General features: G+C 37.7%; 1 protein-coding gene across 1 annotated transcript in view; it reads left to right on the top strand.

The window, feature by feature from the left end:
• The window catches only part of SYCP2 (synaptonemal complex protein 2), a 65,220-nt gene that overhangs the window by 13,575 nt on the left and 31,049 nt on the right, over positions 1-20,596 (top strand). Inside the window, exons 7-20 of the mRNA XM_025040055.1 lie at positions 652-737; positions 1,340-1,425; positions 1,691-1,725; positions 2,546-2,688; positions 2,769-2,821; positions 3,559-3,604; positions 4,114-4,209; positions 7,927-7,987; positions 12,663-12,811; positions 13,998-14,072; positions 14,529-14,672; positions 17,285-17,384; positions 18,235-18,392; positions 20,467-20,536. Of these exons, the coding sequence (XP_024895823.1) occupies positions 652-737; positions 1,340-1,425; positions 1,691-1,725; positions 2,546-2,688; positions 2,769-2,821; positions 3,559-3,604; positions 4,114-4,209; positions 7,927-7,987; positions 12,663-12,811; positions 13,998-14,072; positions 14,529-14,672; positions 17,285-17,384; positions 18,235-18,392; positions 20,467-20,536 (1,302 nt within the window). The remainder of the gene's footprint in view (positions 1-651; positions 738-1,339; positions 1,426-1,690; positions 1,726-2,545; positions 2,689-2,768; positions 2,822-3,558; positions 3,605-4,113; positions 4,210-7,926; positions 7,988-12,662; positions 12,812-13,997; positions 14,073-14,528; positions 14,673-17,284; positions 17,385-18,234; positions 18,393-20,466; positions 20,537-20,596) is intronic.

The raw sequence follows: 20,596 nt of genomic DNA, 5'->3' as shown, positions 1-20,596 counted from the left end.
GATTATACAGTGATCCAACAGGTTTTTTAAATTATATCTTTTCACCTAATTGAGTGATTTTTTTTTTCTTTCAATGTAGTCACTTTGGAAGGTTTTATATTTTTGTTGTGGTATCGCCATAAAATTATTCTTAAAATTTGCATTATAAAATAGCATGTGGAAAATTCCTCTGAATATATTTAATATTGATAAAGCCTTGTCTTTTGAGAATAGGATTAACATTTAGAAATAGCTCAAGATACTAAGGACTTCATGTTGTTGAGAGGTGATGACTAGTATGATATTTTTGAGGTATGACTATAAATTAGGCCAGTTTTCTCAAAACCTCATACTAGAAATTTCTACTTTTATATTTATTTCATCCAAAAAAGTAATACTGCCTTTTGTGCACGAAAGGAGAAGCTAGATTTGGATCTCTTTGCCAGAATTAAGATCCGTCCCATCTGTTGAATGTTATTTTTTTTTCCTCCCCAAAGCCACACAGCTAGTTAGTGGCAGAACCAGCCCTGAATTTCATGCTTACTGACGCCCAGGCCAGTCAAGTGGGCCTTGTGAACTGAATTGGTACTTCCTTTCCATTAACTCATACAAGTAAAGTCTATTGTTTAAAAGTATTTAAATTCACACTTATCAATAATTTAACACTTTCAGGTAAAAGGCAAGTAGCGGAAAGTTTCGTCCCTCGAATTTGTGCCCTAATTATTGACTCAAGGGTGAATATTTGTATTCATCAGGAGGTAAAGTCATTTGTTAGATTTTCTTTTCAAACCTAAAAATGAGAAAATGAAGAAAATGTGGTAGCAGTTATCAAATTGAATATTTAATGTTGGCATTTAATTATCATGTAGTATATTTCTGTTAACAATTCATTGCCTAACATGCGTTTATGTTAACCATATGGGTTTATGTATACATATTGCTCATACGAGAATATGCCATCTAGATCTTAGAAGTTCTTAAGTATTTAAACGCTAAAAATAACCCATAATGTATAGATGTCTGTACATGTGTATAACCATAAGAACAAATATTAATGTAATATTTTTTTGCTTTCCTAGTTCTTATAATAAAGTGATAACATGTCATTGCAAAGATTATAACTGCTTTAAGTATATAGGAATCATGGTATATTCTATTTTTGATATTCTCTATTTTATGTTTTTGTATTCACTATTTTATACTTACATTCTTCTCTGTATTCTTCTCCATTCCCTGCATAAAATCTTATAATTAAGAAAAAAAAAATAGGCTTCTAAGTTTACCTGGAATGTTTTCCTAAATACTTAAATGTTTCACTGAATATAAAAATTAATGGATTATCTCTTTTCTTCTTTTCTAGACTATAAAAAAAATGAATGCTATGCTTGACAAAATGCCTCCAGATGCCAGGAAAATACTGTCTAACCAAGAAATGTTAATTCTCATGTAATAATTTGTACTATATTTCTTTAGTGGTTCAAGTCAGGAATTTAAAGGATATTTATAAGGCAATAAGGCAACCATGCATTTCATTAACAATTAAAACCGATAAACTGTTGTAGGTTTCTAACATATTTTATGGATATAATTTCTGCAAAAGTCTATGATACCGGCCAATTGTAAATTTTAGTGAAGTATTTCCCCCCAAACATATTGACTTTCTGTTTAATTGATACTAACCTAGTACATAATCTGTTGTTTTGATTCACAGGAGTAGTATGGGAGAGAGGATTTTAGATGCTGGAGGTAAGTTTTTTCAAAAGGTTTATATTTGGAAATATTTCACATTTCCTAGAAAATGTCTTTTCAGTCAAACTAAATGTAGCGAGATGTGAGGGAATTATTAACTAATCAAGTAATTATTAATTACTGTAATAAATAAATGATAGATATTCGTGGGACTGAAATAATAATTAAGCATTACAGTAGGACTTGTTAAATATAATTTGTACCTAATAGTAGATTTCTGGATTATAACTTAATTTTTCAATAGATTTGAATTACTTTTGCTAAGAAATTCCTCAAACGGTATTTTATGAAGTTAGAAAGTTAAATATTCTTGGGATTGATAGATTTCTTATTAAACAATGTGTTTATTAAAACTCAAATTTTCTTTCCTAAGTTTCAAATGATAAAATTTTGATGTAGTGATTTACATAAAGAATAAACCACTGGTTTAAAGTACTTCGGAATAACTGTAAACCTCATTACACAAAAAGAATACAAAGATTCTGCAATTTTATAGACCGTTGTATGGGTTATTTTACAATTCACAACTCTAATAATCGATATTTCATAGTCTTTGAATATATAGGAGTGTCTTTTTTAAATATCCTTTTAAAAAAATTCACTCCTTCTATTAGTAAACTTGTTATTTGGGCCGTGTGCATTCCTGTAATAATGAACTAGTTCTAATTCATGTGAAGAAAATGACCAAAGATGAGTAAATTACCCTAATATTTTCCGTATGTCTCTTGCTTGTTCTAATACCTTATAAAATATATCAACTTTTATAAACTCTTAATTTTCATGATGTCAAATAATACATTAACTTTTTTTTTTAAAGATTACGACTTACAAGTAGGTATCGTAGAAGCTTTATGCAGGATGACTACAGAAAAACAAAGACGAGAACTCGCGTGCCATTGGTTTTCAATGGATTTTATTGCTAATGCATTTAAAGGAATTAAAGACTCCGAATTTGAAACAGTAAGTAGTACAAAAATAACAAATTAACAATAGCTTTTAAAAATTACTGTGCATTTTGAAAGTTTTTTTTTTTTTTTTAGGATTGCAGGATTTTTCTCAACCTTGTGAATGGCATGCTTGGAGACAAGAGAAGGTAAACTTAATGCAGGTTATTTAATCCCAGGAATGGGCATGGAAGGATAAGTAACAAATTTTTATCACTTTTGGTAATGACAGAACACAGTATTTGCAGCGCTGCTCCTGGTACCTTGTAGGTGCGCAGAACGCATTGGATGATTGAGGGTCAAGTGCAAGGAGTCATACCTTGGATTTGAATCATAGGTTCCTGTCTCCCTATTTTAACATTGGGCAAATTATTTAACCATGCTTGCCTCAGTTTCCTTAGCTGTGAAATAAGAATACTAATAATACCTACTTCACATGTGTGTTATGAAGATTAAATGAGGTTATTATATGCTAAGTACTTCCATCTGACCAAGGAAGTGGTCAGTGAATTCAGCCATTTTTCTTAGGAGTATTATTCGCTTTTCCTCTTCCATCTAAGTCCTGTGAGTACTCCCATTGTATTAACAGTCTGAGCTAAAATGAGGCTCTGCTCACGGTCAACAGCACAGAACACGGGATGGTACGATCACGTCAGTCAAAGTGGCAGGTTTAGTATCCTGAGTAATAGGCTCTCTCTGCAGGAATAAATTTACATTAAGCTTTTTACTCTAAAAACTAATAAAGAAGGAGACAGGATTTTGCATAAATTGTTAGGACCACTGCCTGATTTTCTTTTGATCCTAGACAGGGTTTCTGTGGCTAGTGAAGCTTATTCTGTGAAAGCTTATTAATTTTTTGTTTAACTCAATCTACTATTTATTTCAGGGTCTTTACATTTCCTTGTTTATCAGCATTTCTTGATGAATATGAGGTAAGTTTTAGATTTATCATGTTTTAGTTATTCAATGAATTTTGATGCTAAGGGTCAAGTGAATTACAGGTTACCAATTGAAAAGAACATTTAAAATATTCTTGTCATAATCAGATCTCAAATAGAGCTGGTCTCATATTTTATATCTAAGACATTTTGTGACCTGGTGTATTTGTAGCTAAGGATAAATGAAATATAAAGGCTGTACTTCACATTTTCTTGTTTCCCTAATCAAGCCCATTATTGATTTATCATTCATGAATATATACAAATGAATATTTTAACCTTTATTTGCGTTTGTGATTTCTTGGAGCTGGCTGACTTCTGTGTATAATACTAAGCAGATTGTTTCGAAATTGATTTAAATGCTGTACTATCTCCTTTCACCTTCTACCTATACTCTTAGCAAAAAAATAAAATAAGGCAACCACGATATTACCTGACTGCGGTTCTCTGCTGTCACTTTTAAAAGCATAGGATATATTAGTTTAATATGTTTGTTTTATTAGCTGCAAATACCATCAGATGAAAAACTTGAGGAATTTTGGATAGACTTTAATCTTGGGAGCCAGACTCTCTCATTCTACATTGCTGGAGATAGTGATGTAAGTTTTATTATCTCTATGCCATTTTATATGTATGTATATGTGCACTTAGAATGTCTTAATTTAATGTATTTTTCTTTGTATATTTATTCTCGTTATTTTAACGTATTTCAGCGTTATCTCAGTAATTTAGATTAGCATGATAACCTATCAAGCCAATTAGACATGAAAACTATTTCTGATGTTTATTGCAACAAAAATTAATGCTAAATTTCAATACTAGTTTTTTTAACATAAGCTTTTCAGAAATTACATGTTAATGTCAGATAAAACTTCGTTCACATGAATAAAGTGCATTGAATCTAGAAAAAAAGTGACTCGAATTCAGAGGCACTCAGTTAAAACAACATTAACAGATAATGACAGGTGGTCTTATTCTTATAATCTCTTGTTTGAAAATAGTGAGGAATTGACTCTCAGGTAGTATTTGAAAGTGAATTTTAGTTCTTTACCGTCCGTGCTGCGTCCTGTGTTTAAAGCCTCCAGCCAGGTGTCGTATTTTCTACTGACCGCTTTTTAACCTGAGGAAATTCTCGTTTCCAAATTGCTGCCACTTACCGCCTGGTGCGTGGGGTGCTCCTGGCGCCACCGGTCTCGTCGCTTTTGCCAAAATCTGAGCTGGAGTCGATCTGCATGTCGCAGTGTAGTGCGGCTGCCGGGATTCCAGTGAAGCGTTAGTCTCTTTAGTCTGCCTCTTATGAAGTCCTGCTTTTTGTTCCAGGTAGACTCTTTATAGATGAACGTTAACCCGACGCCTCTTGGGCTTCCCACACCCCTTTGTTTCTTTGTATTTTAGAGAGCTTCCTTAGACTGCTAAGTTCCAAACACTAGCACCGCTTCTCAGGGGCACTGACATTTTTGCATTAGTGTAGTTATTCCTGCAGCGTCTGTAGGAGTATTTTTAAGTGGATCTTCTTCAGAAGCTGGCCTTCCATTTTGAGAGGAGAGAGTGGACTAGATTGATGTAGTTCCTGCCTCCATTAAGCCTCATCCTGTGGATGATTCAGACCAGAAGCTAAGCAGTATAGTATCACACGTGATAGGGATAGGATAAAATGCATTAAGGATTTAATGCCTGTTATGTTGCAGACAGTGATCTAGAGATGCTGGGAGGTTCTTCTCAAAAATGTATTTAGAATCCTCTCTCCTCTGGATTTCTACAGCAGTAATACATTATCCCTGTATTCTCTCTTGCTCTCCTAGAAGCCATTCTGCGTAGAGTGGCTGCTTAAAACCCTTCTTTTGTCTCTTAGCGATGGCTCAGGAGAGTCTAGATCTGGCCCCTGGCTATTATTTCTCTGACATCTCAGACCGTTCTTTGTGCTTTACTCCGTTCCAGACACATTGTTTTTTTTTCTGTTCCTCTGACACAGGTCAGGCCCATTTCTGGTCTTTCCACTTGCTGCTGCTTCTGCCTAGAAACCGCCTCCAGATCTTTGTACGTCTGTTCCCTCCCATTGAGATTTTAGCACAAATACCACGTCCTTGCAGAGGAGGTCTTTGACGACTCAATCTAAAGCAGCCTCCCAGCCACACAATAACACATTGACCTGTTTTAGTTCCTTTATAGTAATTAAAGGAATTGCTGCAGTAAATTATAGTAAAATCATTCTTTTTATTTGTTGTGTTGTCTGCTCCTCTCCCGCAAGGGGAGATTCATGAAATCAGGGACTTGTCTTTCTCGTTGGTAGCTATCCATATTTATGACAAGAAAGAATAAATAGACTATTCAGAGAACCGGAAGGTACATAAGATGGTGAATGCAAAGAAAATTGGAAAGAAATAAGGCCGTGCAGAGCCAAAGAAGGATTATAAGTGGGAAGTAACATCAATTCAGTGAGTATTAGGAACTTACTGCGTGCCAGATATATGCTAGGCACCAAGGACCACATTCATGTGACAGATCCTTCTGGCGGGGAGAATAGGTTACAAAGGGAGGCGACCAGAGGCCGTTTGGAGACTTTTGCAGTAATCCAGGTGAGAACTCATGGCATGGTTTTGGAAAGTTACAGAGGGGTTGGATGGGGATGGATGGATCCCCCAAAAATTTGAGGAGGAGGTAGAACTGAGTAGACTTGGTAGTAAAAAGATTAATAAAACTTGGGTAACTGGATGGTTGGGGATGCTGTCACAGAGGATAAGTTTTGTATGGGAAAGATGATGAGTTCAGCTTTGAGAGTTTTGATTTGGAGATACTTCTGGGATATTCCGCTGGAGATATCTGGTAGGCGGTTGGAAGTATTGGTCTGAAGTTTAGGTCAGAGCACTGAGCCATCGTAGAGATTTAGAAGCTATCTGTAGATAGATGGTAAATAAAATCATGGGATTTAACGACTGCATAGACGACAGAACGGTGAAAAACACCAATTTATATAGGATAGGTGGGAGAGACTTGAGCCCGAAGGATACTTGAAGCAGCAGCCAAAAGAGAACGAGTTAAAAGGCAAGAGACAGATGTTTTCATGAGAGGAAATGACGTTTATTAAAATCAAACTGGTGAGGAGTGACGGCGCAGTTGCACATAGGAGGCGAGGGTTTGGGCGTTCCTGGGGGTGGAGATGCGCGCAGGAGGGAAGACAGGTGAAGGGCGCAGAGAGCCCAGTCTGGCTGGAGTGAGCTGCGGAGTCAAGGGAGGGGTTTTCGTTAGGGACTGTAAAGATAAGCCCTTGTTCCAGTTGACGGCCGGGGTGCCGTGTAGTAGAGGGAGCGTAGGGAGGAGGAGGAAACTCGATGGGCACGATGTGCTGGTAACTCGAAACCGGGTAAATGCATGTTTGTGGTTCGTTATATTTTTACTTTAAAAAAAAAAAATCTGTTTGAAAACTTATGTAGTAGAAAATAAATTTTAAAGGAAGGCAGGGAACAGGAAGGCAGTGCCTCCGCATCTGAGGAAGAGTCATTTTGGAGTGAGTAGGTGGTAACATCCTCGAAGGGACGAGTTTCCCACAGAGAAATATGAAGCTGCTGAGAGCGTTGAGGACAGGCAGCACCAACCCTTCCCTGCTGACCTGGGCGAGTCAGCACCTTCCCTGAAGCGGGCCCTGATGTCGTGGTGCCAGCAGGGTGTGGGCTGGGTTCGGTTACGGCAGGGAGCGGAGGGTTAGTGAGGAGACTGAGGGTTTAGGGAAGTCTCTGTAGAGTGAGTTGTCCTCGAGAACTGGATCTGTCTTCCTCAGGAGACTCCTGGAAGGTGTTAGGGCCCCATCTTTTAGGAACGGTATCCACTGTTTACTCTGGCTTTTTTGGTGAACTCCGTATTTATTCAGTTATACAAATTTCCAAATAAATTACTTGGAGAAAACATTTTAGGGTATTAATATGCTTTGAATGTTTGAATCTGAGGACAAATCAATATGTGTGAATTGAGGAATGTGTATGATTTCACAAAACATTTCAAAGGAAGAAATGATAGAATTTGGTAACTTTTTTTAAAAAAGGATATCTTTATTAATGGATAGTCATTCCTTTTTTTTTGGTCAAGAATGGGAAACCATAAAATTAGTAGCATTAATTCCTTTTAAAAGTGAATAGATTAAATGTGACATGTACAATGTATTATGCAGTCAATTGATGGAGCAAGAAATGTATTATATCAACTGGTTGCTCAGTGGTACTTGGTATTAAATAACCTTCATTGGTAGTATAACTTAAAAATTGTGTTTAAAGAAGCTTTAAAGCAGGAATCATTTATGGTCAAAATCTGTTTTAAATTTTAAGGATCATCAGTGGGAAGCAGTCACTGTGCCTGAGGAAAAAGTACAAATATACAGCATTGAAGGTATTAATCTTGTTTTCTATAATTCTCTTCTTTATTATCTAATGGAATAGAAGTTGCGTGCTCTCTGGGAAAACAAAATAGACTAATGAAAGCGAGACCAGCATTTCCTATGTTCATTTATAGATTTGCTAGTTCAATATCACTAAATTCCCTAACCCTACATTTCCCCTCCCACAATCTCCCAGCTCCCTCCTGTACTTACTCCTTTGCTGTCTAGACTCAAACCCATGAACAGTCACCTTCTCCTTGATATGTTCAAGCTTTTTGCCCTTCCATCCTATTGGTACAATTAGATCTAAACATTTAATTTGTCCACTGTGTAAGCAGCGTTGCATAACAGTGCTGGATGATCATAGCTTGGCAGTCTGGGACCACAACACATTCAGCTGTCAAGACGTGTTAGTCACTTCGATGGGCGTGGAGTGGGACATCATCATAGTTTTCATTTGTGTTTTCCTAATGACCAGTGATATTGAGTACTTTTCCATGTGCCTAGTGGCCAACCATGTATCCTCCTTTGTGAAGTATCTGTTTAAATATTTTGTCCATTTTCTCTTTTGTTAGCTTTATTCTTGTTTTAGTGGTTTATTGAGGAAAATTTATCTTATACGTCTTTAACTTAATAATGTGTATGTTTAAGTAGTAATCTACCCGTTTATGCGTAGTATAATAACCTTGTAACAGTATACTTCTATTTTTGTTTTCCTGGACTTTGTGTCAATTGCTTTACATGGTCAGAAACCCCATAATGTGGTGGTATGATTTTTTGCTTTATGAAGCTAATTATCTTTGCAAGAGATTTAAAAAGTGGATTACAAAGTATTTTGTACTTCCCAGCGTATGCACTGTTTACAGTGTTCATTTTCCTTTGGATAGACTCGGATTTCCATCGGGTTATTTCCTCTGCCTGAGTGACTTCTCTAATATTTCTGGTGGTGCAGATGTGCTGGTGATGAGCTCTTTCAGCTTTTATAGGTCAAAAATATTTATTTTACTTTTATTTTTGAGGTATTTTGATACAGACGTATTGCCTACTTTTCTTTCAGTTTGCTTTTGAAATGGCCCTCTGCTGTCTCCAGGCTCGCGTTGTTTCTGATGAGATGCCTGCTGTCATCCTCATTTGTTTCATTTTATTTGAAGTATTTTTCCTTTGGCTGCTTGTAAGATTCTCTCTTCATCACTACTTTTAAACCATTTGGTTGTACTGCTTTGGTGTAATTTTCTTAATGTTGTTTGTTCATAGAATTCATTGAGCATCTTGCTTCTGTGAGTGGGTCCATAGTTTTTTTAAATAAAATTTAAACTTTTCATTCATTTTTCTTCCATTTTCTCCCTTTTTCTCCTCCACTCTGGAGACTCTGATTACACAAACACCAAACTTGAAGTTCCCCAGAGCTCAGTGATTCTCTGGGTTCTCTGATTCCACCTTAGACTTTTTTCCCCTTCTCTTTTTTCTTTTGAATAGTTTCATATTGCCGTTTCGTGCTCATTAACATTTTCTTCAGTGTCTAATCTGCTTCTGATCCTGTCCTGTATAATGTTTATCTCAGGCATTATATGATTCATCTCTGGAAGTTTTATTTGGGTCTTTTTAAAAGATAAGCCTCTCATTTTAGAGTAGCTTTAGAATACAGAAAATTTTACAAATTAGTATAGAAAGTTTCCTCGCCCAATTTCTCTTTGTGTGGTAAAAAAAAAAAAAATGCATAACATAAAATTTACTATCTTAACCATTTTTAAGTGCGTAGTTCAGTAGTGGTAAGTATATTCACCTTGTTAAAGAAATCTTCAGAACTTTCATCTTGTAGAATTGAAGCTCTATACCCATTAAACAGCTTCCCTTTCCCCACCCCTCCCCCAGCCCTAGCAACCACCATTCTCCTATTCGTATGAATGTGACTGAGCAGAATCACACAGTGTATGTCTCTGTGACTGGCTTATTTCACTTAGCATAATGTCCTCTCATATTTTTTGCATCTTATTTTTGTGGTACATTTGTCACTGCTTTTGAAAACAAAACACCTGCTTGGATCCTATGGATTCCTCTAGCTCTCTCATTCTTTTTCCATTTATAGCCAATTTTTAAAGAATCGTTTGTACTAGATCTTTCCTCCTGCTATTCACGCCTGATCCTACTACATTCTGTTTTAAATCCAACTCCAGTGAAATTTTCACTGAAATTCCAGTTGTCAAAATAACTTACTATTATTAATATCCGCACTTCAGTCTTTCCCCCACATTTGACACTATTAACCACACTTTCAGTTTTGAATCTTTTTTCCTAATTTCTTAACTGAGCTCTAAATGTAGATATGAGTAATAGACTATTCCATTTGGATATTTTCACAAATATTCAATATCTAAAACACATGTCTGGAACTAAACTTATACTCAATACTACCTCTTTTACTTCATGTCTTGACCAATGGGATGATGATCTTCCAGGTTTCCCAGATGCAGATGCCATTCCTGATTGTTTCCCCTCCTCTCATTAATCGTTTTCCAGGTTCATTCATTTCTGTGTGTCTACATCTTTTGACTTTCTCCTCTCCCCCTTCATCTCACATCATTTCTCACGTCAGTCACTGCCATCTCTTCCTTCTAATGTTTTGCCTTTGTATCTTGCCAAATGTAGTTGCATGTTATCGGGCGAAAAGTTATTTTCGTTGTTTTAACGGCATCACTTAAAGTTGCTTTTAAGATTTACTTTCTAATATATGACTCATCCTAATTTTATGAGGATGCTTTTATAAAAAATTAAGTTCTTTACGTCTGGATTAAAAGTTTGGGGAGCTTTTCGATTGGCGAATAAGAATGCACCTGCGTGCCAGGAGAGTGGCACACGCCAACTCCCCAGGGACAGGAGCTCCTGTGCTCAGGACCGTTCCTGACGTCGCTCTGTGTATCTCTTCATCTGGCTGTTCATTCGTATCCTTTACTATCCTTTGTAATCAAGCGGTAATGTAGTCTACCTCTGTGGAGTAGGCAGGATCCGAGTTTTATATGAATGGCACTCATGGAAGTTAGAGGGTGGACCCTGGAGATCAATCAGTATCTCTACTGAAGAAGAATCTCTGCAGCTGTAGACTGTGGGACTGGGGAGCAGCAGCATAGAAGACAGAGCCCCCTCTAAACAATGTATAAAATGCTCCTTGGACAGATATTTTTGTTTTTTTTAATGGCTTTGCAGGAGAAAGCATATTATTAACATTCATGTAAGTATAGTATCTTGGAATCCCAGAGAAATATCTAGGTAACATAACATCCAAATATGTTCATATCTATAAGTGCTTAGATTTTATAGCAAGCAACAAAGTAGTTCATTTTCCAGTGTCTCGGTAACATTGTTAACTGACAAAAAGCAAGCCATGATACAGTCCCAGCGGTCACAGCAAGTATCAGGAATTTCAGTGAAGCCAGCGATAAAATGAATATGTGTTACTTTATACAAATAGGTACAGAGCACTCAGCAAAGCAATAAATTCGAAGTAGTTCTAATACCATTTCGTCGAAGCCAATGCTTCATTTACTGTACGTTCACAGCAAGCTACAGGAAAAAAATCAAATGCGTATCAGGGATATAGCAATCAGCAAAATATCCATATGGATTACAAATATTCCAGTCTTCATCAAAATCTGAACCATTATCTTCAAAGTCACCTAAGACTTTTTTCCAAAAATACCGCTGGTCCACTCTGAGTTAGAAACTGTCACCACTGTCTTCAAACAATAATTCTTCGTACCCTCGAAGGACATTATGTGAAAATTTCACGACCACATAGTTGCAAAAGCAAGTAAGACATTTTCTTCTTGGGCAAGCCTCAAAAAAATTAGAATTTTATAGCCTGTAGTGACATTTGTCCTTTAGGCTCGGTCACTGAGTGGCCAGCAGAGCTTTTCCTGATCTAGGGACAAACTGTTCTACTTGGTGGTGGTCTTTTTCCCTCCAGATGTCTTCCTTCTGCCCAAAAGGCTACGCTGGGGGCAGGTGCGGGGACTTCGTGGTCATCAGCAGGGGCGGCACTGGAAGTCAGACAGGCCCATGGTGGCTGTTAGTCCATAATATAGGCACATTAATTGAGTGCCAGGTAATTTTTTATGAAGTTTTGGATGGAGGGAGGCGAATACCTCTTCTAAACTGGCATTTAAAGTATTTTCTTTTCACTGAATTAATAAATTCGTGGAAGATTAGCCCCACGCCCTTACCTCACGATTTCCTAGCACTCAAGTTTTTATCAAACGTCGTTTGTTTACCTGTCAACACATTTTAATTGTGGATTTAAAAAAAATGTTTGAATAGATGCTTATGCATAGAAATGTCGTTATTTATAGAATTAGTGATTTTCTCTGCCTCTTTTAAGAAAGTCATTTTCTCACATGTTTTCAAGGAAGAGGCTGTTAGTGTCCAGAATGTATTCAGGGCTTTAGTTTATTATTATATTACTCTGTAACTTATAGATCAGGAAACAGATTCTGAAAAGTTGACTTAAAGATTTTTGTAAATAAATCGACTTAATTTGTTACATACATGATACCAGAATCAATTTAAATGCTGTTTTATCTTAATTTTATTTCAATTCATTGTACTATTCTGCATGCTTGTGTTATTTGTAGTGCACCTGTAGAGTGGTTTCATAGAAGTGAATATAAACTAATCAGCGTGATTTCTTTGCAGTGAGAGAATCAAAGAAACTACTGACAGTAATTCTGAAAAACACAGTAAAATTTAGTAAAAGAGAAGGGAAAGAACTGCTTTTGTATTTTGATGCGTCATTAGAAATCACTAATGTGACACAAAAAATTTTTGGCACAAATAAATATAGGGTAAGTGTTTAAACTGTTTTTAATATTATTTTCATACTCTAGAAATATATAGTTACTTGGAACTCAGTTTCACTGATTTTTTTTTTTTTGAACTCTTAAAATGTTATATAGATTTTTTAGTTCTTTAAACTTGTACTGGGGACTAGCCATTAGTATTGTTAGCCATACCCTCTGAGATATCTATTAGAAAGAATCTCAGAAAATAAAATAAGCAGCAGTTGCTCAAAACATTTCATGGATTCCTGCCAGACGGGTAAAAAGTAAAATGAGACAAAGCCCTATTTTCGAGACATTAAACATAGTTTATGAGAATTACAGAACCCACCTCAGAAGAAGTAAATATGCGGCATAGGGAAAATGAGGTGCAGAAGTTGAGGAAAGAGAATGCTCATTAAGAATCAGATTGGAAGAACAGGCTATGGAGATGGGCTTGGAATGGCCTTTGAAGCTGGATGAGATTTAGATCACATGCTTTCCAGGACTGGAAGACATTGGTTATTGGATATTGCTGGATAGAGTTGGATATTGTTTAACTTGGAATCTAAAGTGACAATTGACTTTACGTTTGGGGGAGATAACTCTGTTGACAGGTTTGGATCGTGTGTGTCTTAATCTGTTCATGCTGCTGTAACAAAAATACAACAGATTAGATGACTTAAGCGACAGACATTTGTAACGCTCAGTTCTGGAGGCTGGAAGTCCAAGGTCAAGGTACCAGCAGATCTGGTGTCTGGTGGGGGCATGCTTCCTGGTTCACAGTGGCCGTCTTCTCTCTGTGCCCTCACATGGCAGAAGGGGTGAGGGAGCCCCTGGAGTCTCTCTTCAGAGGGCACTGATCCCATTCATGAGGGCTCTACCTTCACGACCTAATCGCCTCCCAAAGGCCCCACCTCCTAGTCCCATCACCTTGAGGTTGGATTTCAACGTGAATTTCGGAGGGGACACCGTCAGTCTGTAGCGGTGCAAAACGTTTGTGGCGAAGAATAGCAGAGAATGTTTGTGAGGGACCCTTACCAAACGGCAGGCCAAGAAGACTCATGGGCAGTCATCGACGTGCTCCGAGAAGGGTGTTTATGTATACAAAATAACGATGAGATAATTTGGCAGTTTAGGAAGGAAAAAGGTAGGAAATAATTACATTAAAATGGAACGAACTGGAAGAAAATGATATCACTTTGAATTTTAGGAGTTTACCAGAAAACAGAGCATTTCAGTTGCCAAAACATCTGTGCATGTACTTTTTGATGCAAGTGGATCACAGGTATGTGTCTGACTTACTTGATTTTAACCATCAGGTGCAGTTTAACCCAAGTAATAGCACAGTAGTAAAGTTCATGTTGAATATCTTAAAAATAAATGGTCTCGACATAGATAGTGCCCCAATAAGATGTATATGATTTTTAAACATGTTGTCAGTTAAATTATTTTAGTACAGGAGGTAGATAGTTACTAATCAATACCAGTTCAGGAAACTTTAAAATGAAGTATATGTCCTTCCACTAGTGCGAAAGCTTGTTGTAGGTCTATTAATATTTGAAAAAGTGGATGCTTTTAATTGGGCCACTTTGTAAGACTAAAAATTATGGTAGTACATAGAAGATGGAAAGAATTGACCTGTGTAAGTATCAGATGAGTGGGCGCTTTATTCAGATATCCACTGTTTTTTAGGAACGTCCTATGGTCTGCAGTTTTAAATCTTTCCCGCATTCCCCAACAGATTCTGGTGCCAGAAAGCCAAGCCTCACCGCTAGAAGAACTCGTTAATTTGAAAGAAAAAGCTAACTCTCAAAAGGAATTTGCTAAACCTCCAAAACATATCAAATACAGTACTCAAGGGGACAGAAAAAGTAGTCAGCTGGAGGTAAATATGTTGTCAGAATTCTTGCTCATAAAAAAGCATAAAATCATCGCTATATATAATCACAGAAAAAAAGCATCTAGAAGTTTGTAAATTGCCTTCCTCAATAACATTTCAAAGTATTTTCCCTGTCTTTTGCAACTACAAACAAAAGATAGCGTCTTAGCGAATTGTGTTTATGTGTAAGAGTTAGAGGGTTAGGACAGGGTATGCTATACACTTGTAAATTCCAAATTAGCGATACATAGGAAAGTAATTACCACTTTTTCATCTAACCTTTCTATTCTATTTATACATTTAGATATGATGTAGACTACAACTTTATAATGTTTGTATAAATTGGTTTATTCGCATGGGGAAAGAAAGCCAAGTATTAGGTTCTTTTTCTGCCACCGCCTCCTCCTCCATTGGGTCTCCCCGGGCCACATCAGGTAGGACCTCTCCGCCTTCTTTGTGCCTTGCTGTGACACTTGACATCACTGTCAGCCCTCTCTTCCTTAAGGTCCTCCTCCTCTTAGACTCGTATGTTAGCGCTTTAATTCTCTTCCTACTTCTGTTACTAGATCAGAAACGGTTTCTCTCCCCAGCCCCTGAAAGCAGCTCTGCTCTCGGAGCCTGATACCCCGCCTTCTGGACGTGTGTGCGCCTTCTCCCTTCGCGAGCTTCCTTCATGCGCATAATTTAAGCTCTAAAAATGCACCAGACTTCGCCGCAAAGTTCTGTAGCTACTTCTCCACGTCCTCTTCTAATATGTCTTTCTGTCTCTCCAAGCCCTTTTTTAAAGTCTGACCACAAATTATTTTTTGCCTCACATCTGTATCTGCCTCCATACTCCAGTAGTGCTGCCGCTGATTTTTCCGATTCCCTCCATTCCAGCCTCTCTCCCCCATACCAAGTTGCTAGTGATCGTTCTTTTCGTAGTGTCTCTCACACCCTCTGCTCCTCATTCCCTTTACCAGGACTCATTGTAGCATGCCTAGATCAACAGAGTCACCTCTTAATTGATCTTTGACACCTCGTTTCATCCTGTGAGCTATCCTGTATGGTATCCCACTGACTTTTCTTCATGTTAGTATTTTTGTAGCATTTTCCTGCTCAGAAAGCTTGGTGATCTATGTTTATTTCACTCAGTCTAAACTTTGACTCTGTTCCGAGACTATAATTTTTACTCTATTAAAATACCTTTCACTTTAGTAAAGTCAGTGCTTTATGGTCGCGTTATGTCGTGCTGATTCTTGCCTCTGTAGCTTCCTGCATGTTGTTTGTCCCTTTTTCTCCTTTACTCATCTAAAGTGAACTTATATTTGCTAGTCTTGGTTCATTTTCACTTTCTTCATGGAGCTTTTTCTGATTATTTGAGTTTTTACTAATTTCTCACCTATAGGCAACTATAGCTTTCACAGGCTTTTCGATACATTTGGTATGTTTCTTACAATTTTTTCCATTTAGTCTTATGTCCGTCATTAAATTTAAAAGGTCATCTTAATATTTGCTTAGATGATTAGATCATGAAAGCTATTTTCTGTCTTTATATCAGAATCATAATTTGAGTACTTATTAAAAATGCAGATTCTTAGACCCTCCCTCCCCCCCACCTCTACCTACTGAATCATAAACTCTGGGAAAGACTTTAACAGACACTAAAGTTTGGAAACACTGTACTGTCGTTAAATAGCCACTGTGTTTTCATCAAGGATTAACCGTTCAAAGCGTTTATGTGCATAAGTAACTGTTCAGGTCCCATTCACTATACCACTAAGAACTGCCATTTTTTAAGAAGAATCTACTGGTTCTGGCTTGTTTTCTGCTTAATCTTAGAATTTCCTTTTCTACTGTCCTCCTCATCTTTCATCCAGGTCTCATATACACAGCTACCTAAAACTCCAATATTTTTTTCCTCTGTCTTAGGCTAGGTAGGTGCCTGTTTAAAGAGGCTCTCCTCCACCTCTTTACGGTCCGTCCTCACCTCCTCTATGTGGTACCCTGTGGCACACCTGTCCCCCGTAGTCCCTGCCTCTGCTTCTCTGCTTCTCTTGCTCTTACAGTCACTCAAGGATGAAGTTTAAAATGCAAGTCTTTATTGGAGCTACTAGCTTGTGTGTCAGTCTCTGATTTCTTGTAGCCGCTTTTTACTCCAAAGGGAGTTCCGTCTTCACAGAACATTAATATAATTTTTTAAATGTAAGAAAGTTTCAGACGATGCTCAACATCATGGAAGCGTTCACAAACGAGTTTACGTGAATGTGTATCCAGACACCATCTACATGACGCAGGACAGGACACTGAGCCGCTGTTAACTAGGTGAACCAGTGGCAACAAAAAACGTCTCAGCTGGTCTACAGAGACACTTTGTCTCGTTTGTCTAGATAGTCTATAAACATTCTTCAAAACAATATTCCTTATCTGTTTCAGCTACCTGTTCAGTACCAAACATTAGGAGAAAACCCTTGTTTAGCGAAAAGTCAACCTAAAACAAAGAGATTTCTGGATATCATGTCTATAAAATGCCACATATCTTTGTGTGTGGTCAAGGTAAAATGTTATGAATAAAACTGTAGGATATCTAATTTCAAAAGGTAATACGTGTTTACTGTGGCTCTTTCTCACGGTCGAAGGTAATCACTCCCAGCAAAAGGAAAATGTCTGAAGCATCAATGATTGTTCCTGGCGCAGACAGATACACCGTGAGAAGTCCAATACTTCTGACCAACACATGTAAGTCTTATAGTCTTAAAAGATTTCCAAGAAGCGTTCTCATACTTTAAAGCAGGCATTTTTTTAATTCAGAAATATTCGGGATATAATTTACCTAGAGGATAAGTTGGGATATAAAAATTGAAAACCACGAACCACAGATGTTTCAGAAAGGGTTAATGGGTGTTGACATATAAACATTATTCAAAATATTAATACCCAGCATTAATAATGTATTGTAATTTAAGCGGGAGCAGCATAACATAGTAGCTAAAACAATCAGGCACTTGGCCTTGTTTCCCACTGTCGGGCTGTGCTTTTACAGATTATCTTCTAGCTAAGTTTAGAACCAGTTTCCTTTCTGTGAAATGGGACTAAAGTGTGTCTACCTCATAAGCTGTTTAGAGGATTAAGTAAAAATCATTCCTTCAAATGACAAGGAGTATTGGGAAACATTTAGACAGCAACTGGCACATACTAAGAGCTGAATAAAAATTAATAATCTGATACTATATCCTAGTTGCTACAAACACAGTCTTACTTAATCCTTATGACAATTTAATAGTGACCTTTTCCTAAAATCCAGTTCCCTGCTGGGCAGTTGGCTAATGTCCAACAGGCTCTCCAAATGTAACAGATCCAAAAGGAATTCATCTTCGCACCCTCTCCCACCCCAGTTTCCTACCAGCTCATTCTCCATTCCTTACCTTGGTAAACGGCATCCATATCCGCTTATCCATCTAAGCCGGAAGCCTGGGGACCGTCCTGGAACCTCTCTCTTTTACCTTCCTCGTCTAAAAAGTATCTCAATAAAGCGATATGTAATTTTTAAAGCCCCATAAACAAACTAGTCTTATGTCTTCCTTTTTAGTGACACCACGAAGAAGAAGAATTAAATCACCACTGCAAATGACGAGCTCTGCAGAAAAACCTGGGGTTTCTAAAACATCGGAAAATGAAGTGGATAACGCTGCATCACTTAAATCTGGACCATCTCAAGGAAGAAATCGAGGAGATGATACAGACAAAGTAACTTTGAAAGCATTTTTAAAATTTTATCAAGTTATTGTAGAAATACATATTGAGCTAACTTCTTTTGCAAGCAGTGAGTGTCTCATGTTAAGGCATTGCTTTTTTTTTTTTAGGTATCATTTATTGTTCTTGAACATGAGGTCATTCTCACATACAACTCATTCTCATATATGACTGTGCTGACAATAATATTTATATGAATATCTATTCACCATAACTCTGATTTATGCATTTGGTAGGAGAATGGGCTCACAGTTTTTCTATATTATACAAATTAGCATCTCCTATGGGGAAGCTTCTGCTATAGAAACATAAGATACAAGTGGACTCTGTCTTTAAGTATCTCAAAGTCTAGCATAGGAACTGGACAAATCAACAAGGTAGTCATAATAGTGTAACTGTTCGCAGATGCGCGTGTAGAAGGCAGTAGGAAGCTAGCGAAGGGGCTGGCGCCTAAGCCCAGAGCTGGCGGGGAGATTGAGATCAGGATACGCTCTTTAAAGAGATGGAGAGTGAGTTGATTTTTGAAGGGCCAATGAAGGTTATTCGAATGGACATCGAGGAGAAAGGCATTCACTGCAGGTAGCTGAAGGGGCAGAGCGGGAAATGGATAAAGCTGTTTCTTGGAGAAATAGGAGGTAATCAGAGATACAGATAAGTTTGTAGATGAGGAACACCTAATAGCTTTTGTTTTCTCTGAAGTGTGAAGATGGTGAATCTTCTTTGGGGATGTGCTGACAAACAGGGCTCAGGGACATGCCAAGGTTTGGAAAGCTACCGAGAGGTAACGGAGACGGCTGATAAATAGGGGTGCTCGGCCCTGTGGAAGGCCAGTTTAAACTTAAGACTGCATTTTATCATGGCATTGGTTCAGAAATAGGTGTAATGTTCCTTCAAATAAAGCTTAGTAGCCTGGTGTTACAGGAAAGAGTAGATGGCAGACTTGAGAACAGCTTTAATGGTTATGTGGCAGAAAGAGAAAGGGCGCAGGAGTTGCAGAGATTAGAAAAAAAGTCAAACTGATGGTTCCAGTCGTCTAGCTAGGTGTTTCTTAATAGGAACGCCGCCGCTCAGTTTTGTGGCCTGGTCCTGAGTGTCGTCGGGCAATACGCATCCTAGGCCTGTGCTTGCTTATTGTCAGGAGGACCCTTCTGTCTTGGTGACACCCAAACCTGCATGTTTTCACACTGCTCCTCTCCCAGCGGAGAGGACCAGAGGAAGTGGGGAGAAAGCCAGGACGGGTGAAGTAGCCTGGGGGTGTACTTGTCTGACAGTGACGTCAGGTTTTTATTTGACCTGGGTAAGCTCGTCTCTGGCTATGGAAAGGGAGAAGCTTCCTGTAGGTAAGGAGTTATCTGAGCGATGGCCAGAACTTTATACCATCATATTATGTTTCATAAGTTCCAAGTCCTTTACATGAGTGAAAAGACAGACTAGATGCAGGTGAAGAGGTCAGCAGCAGCAGGAGACACGCCACGGGGCTCTGGTAATCGTCAGTTACAGAGGAAAACTCGGTGGTGCTAGCTGAGGATGAGAGCAGGACATTGGCAGGGTCCCTGCCTCTTAGTCTGCACCGAAAGTTGTTTTCTTGCGTTTTAAGGATTGGTAATATTCTAGACTGGGCATAACCTTTATGAAATGCAGTTGACTTTTGAACAACACAGCTTTGAATGGCATGGGTCCACTTATATGGGGATATTTTTCAATAAATACTGTGAATGTATTTTTTCTCATGGTTTTCTTAACGCTTTCTTTAGCTTACTTTATTATAAGAATACAGTATATGATACATATAACTTACAGAATATGCGTTAATCAACTTTTACTGGTAAGGCTCTGGTCAATAATAGGCTACTGGGGGAGTCAAAAGTTATATGCAAATTTTTGAAAGGTGGGGGGGTCAGCACCCCTAACCCCTAAGTTGTCCTAGGGTCAACTGTAAATAGAAATACTATCCAACTTTTAATAACAAGGCAAATTTATTTTAGGTTTTAATCTTTAATACTTTTAAAAGTTGTTTTCTCATGATGCCTTAATCAAATTTACTTCATTATGTGTCCCGCGTTTATAGCATACCGAAACTGCTAAAGTCGCAGAAAAGACAGAAAATAAGGACACTGACTTCCCAAACCAAAATTTTAGTAAGTACTTTTTGGCTTAATTTCAGCTGCTCTTTTAAAAAATGTCTATATCTCTCTCTC

The sequence above is a fragment of the Pteropus alecto genome, unplaced genomic scaffold, assembly GCF_000325575.1.
Source record: "Pteropus alecto unplaced genomic scaffold, ASM32557v1 scaffold45, whole genome shotgun sequence".
Classification (NCBI taxonomy): domain Eukaryota; kingdom Metazoa; phylum Chordata; class Mammalia; order Chiroptera; family Pteropodidae; genus Pteropus; species Pteropus alecto.
The sequence above is the reverse complement of the archived record's forward strand: the minus strand, read 5'-3'. Positions and strand labels throughout refer to the sequence as shown.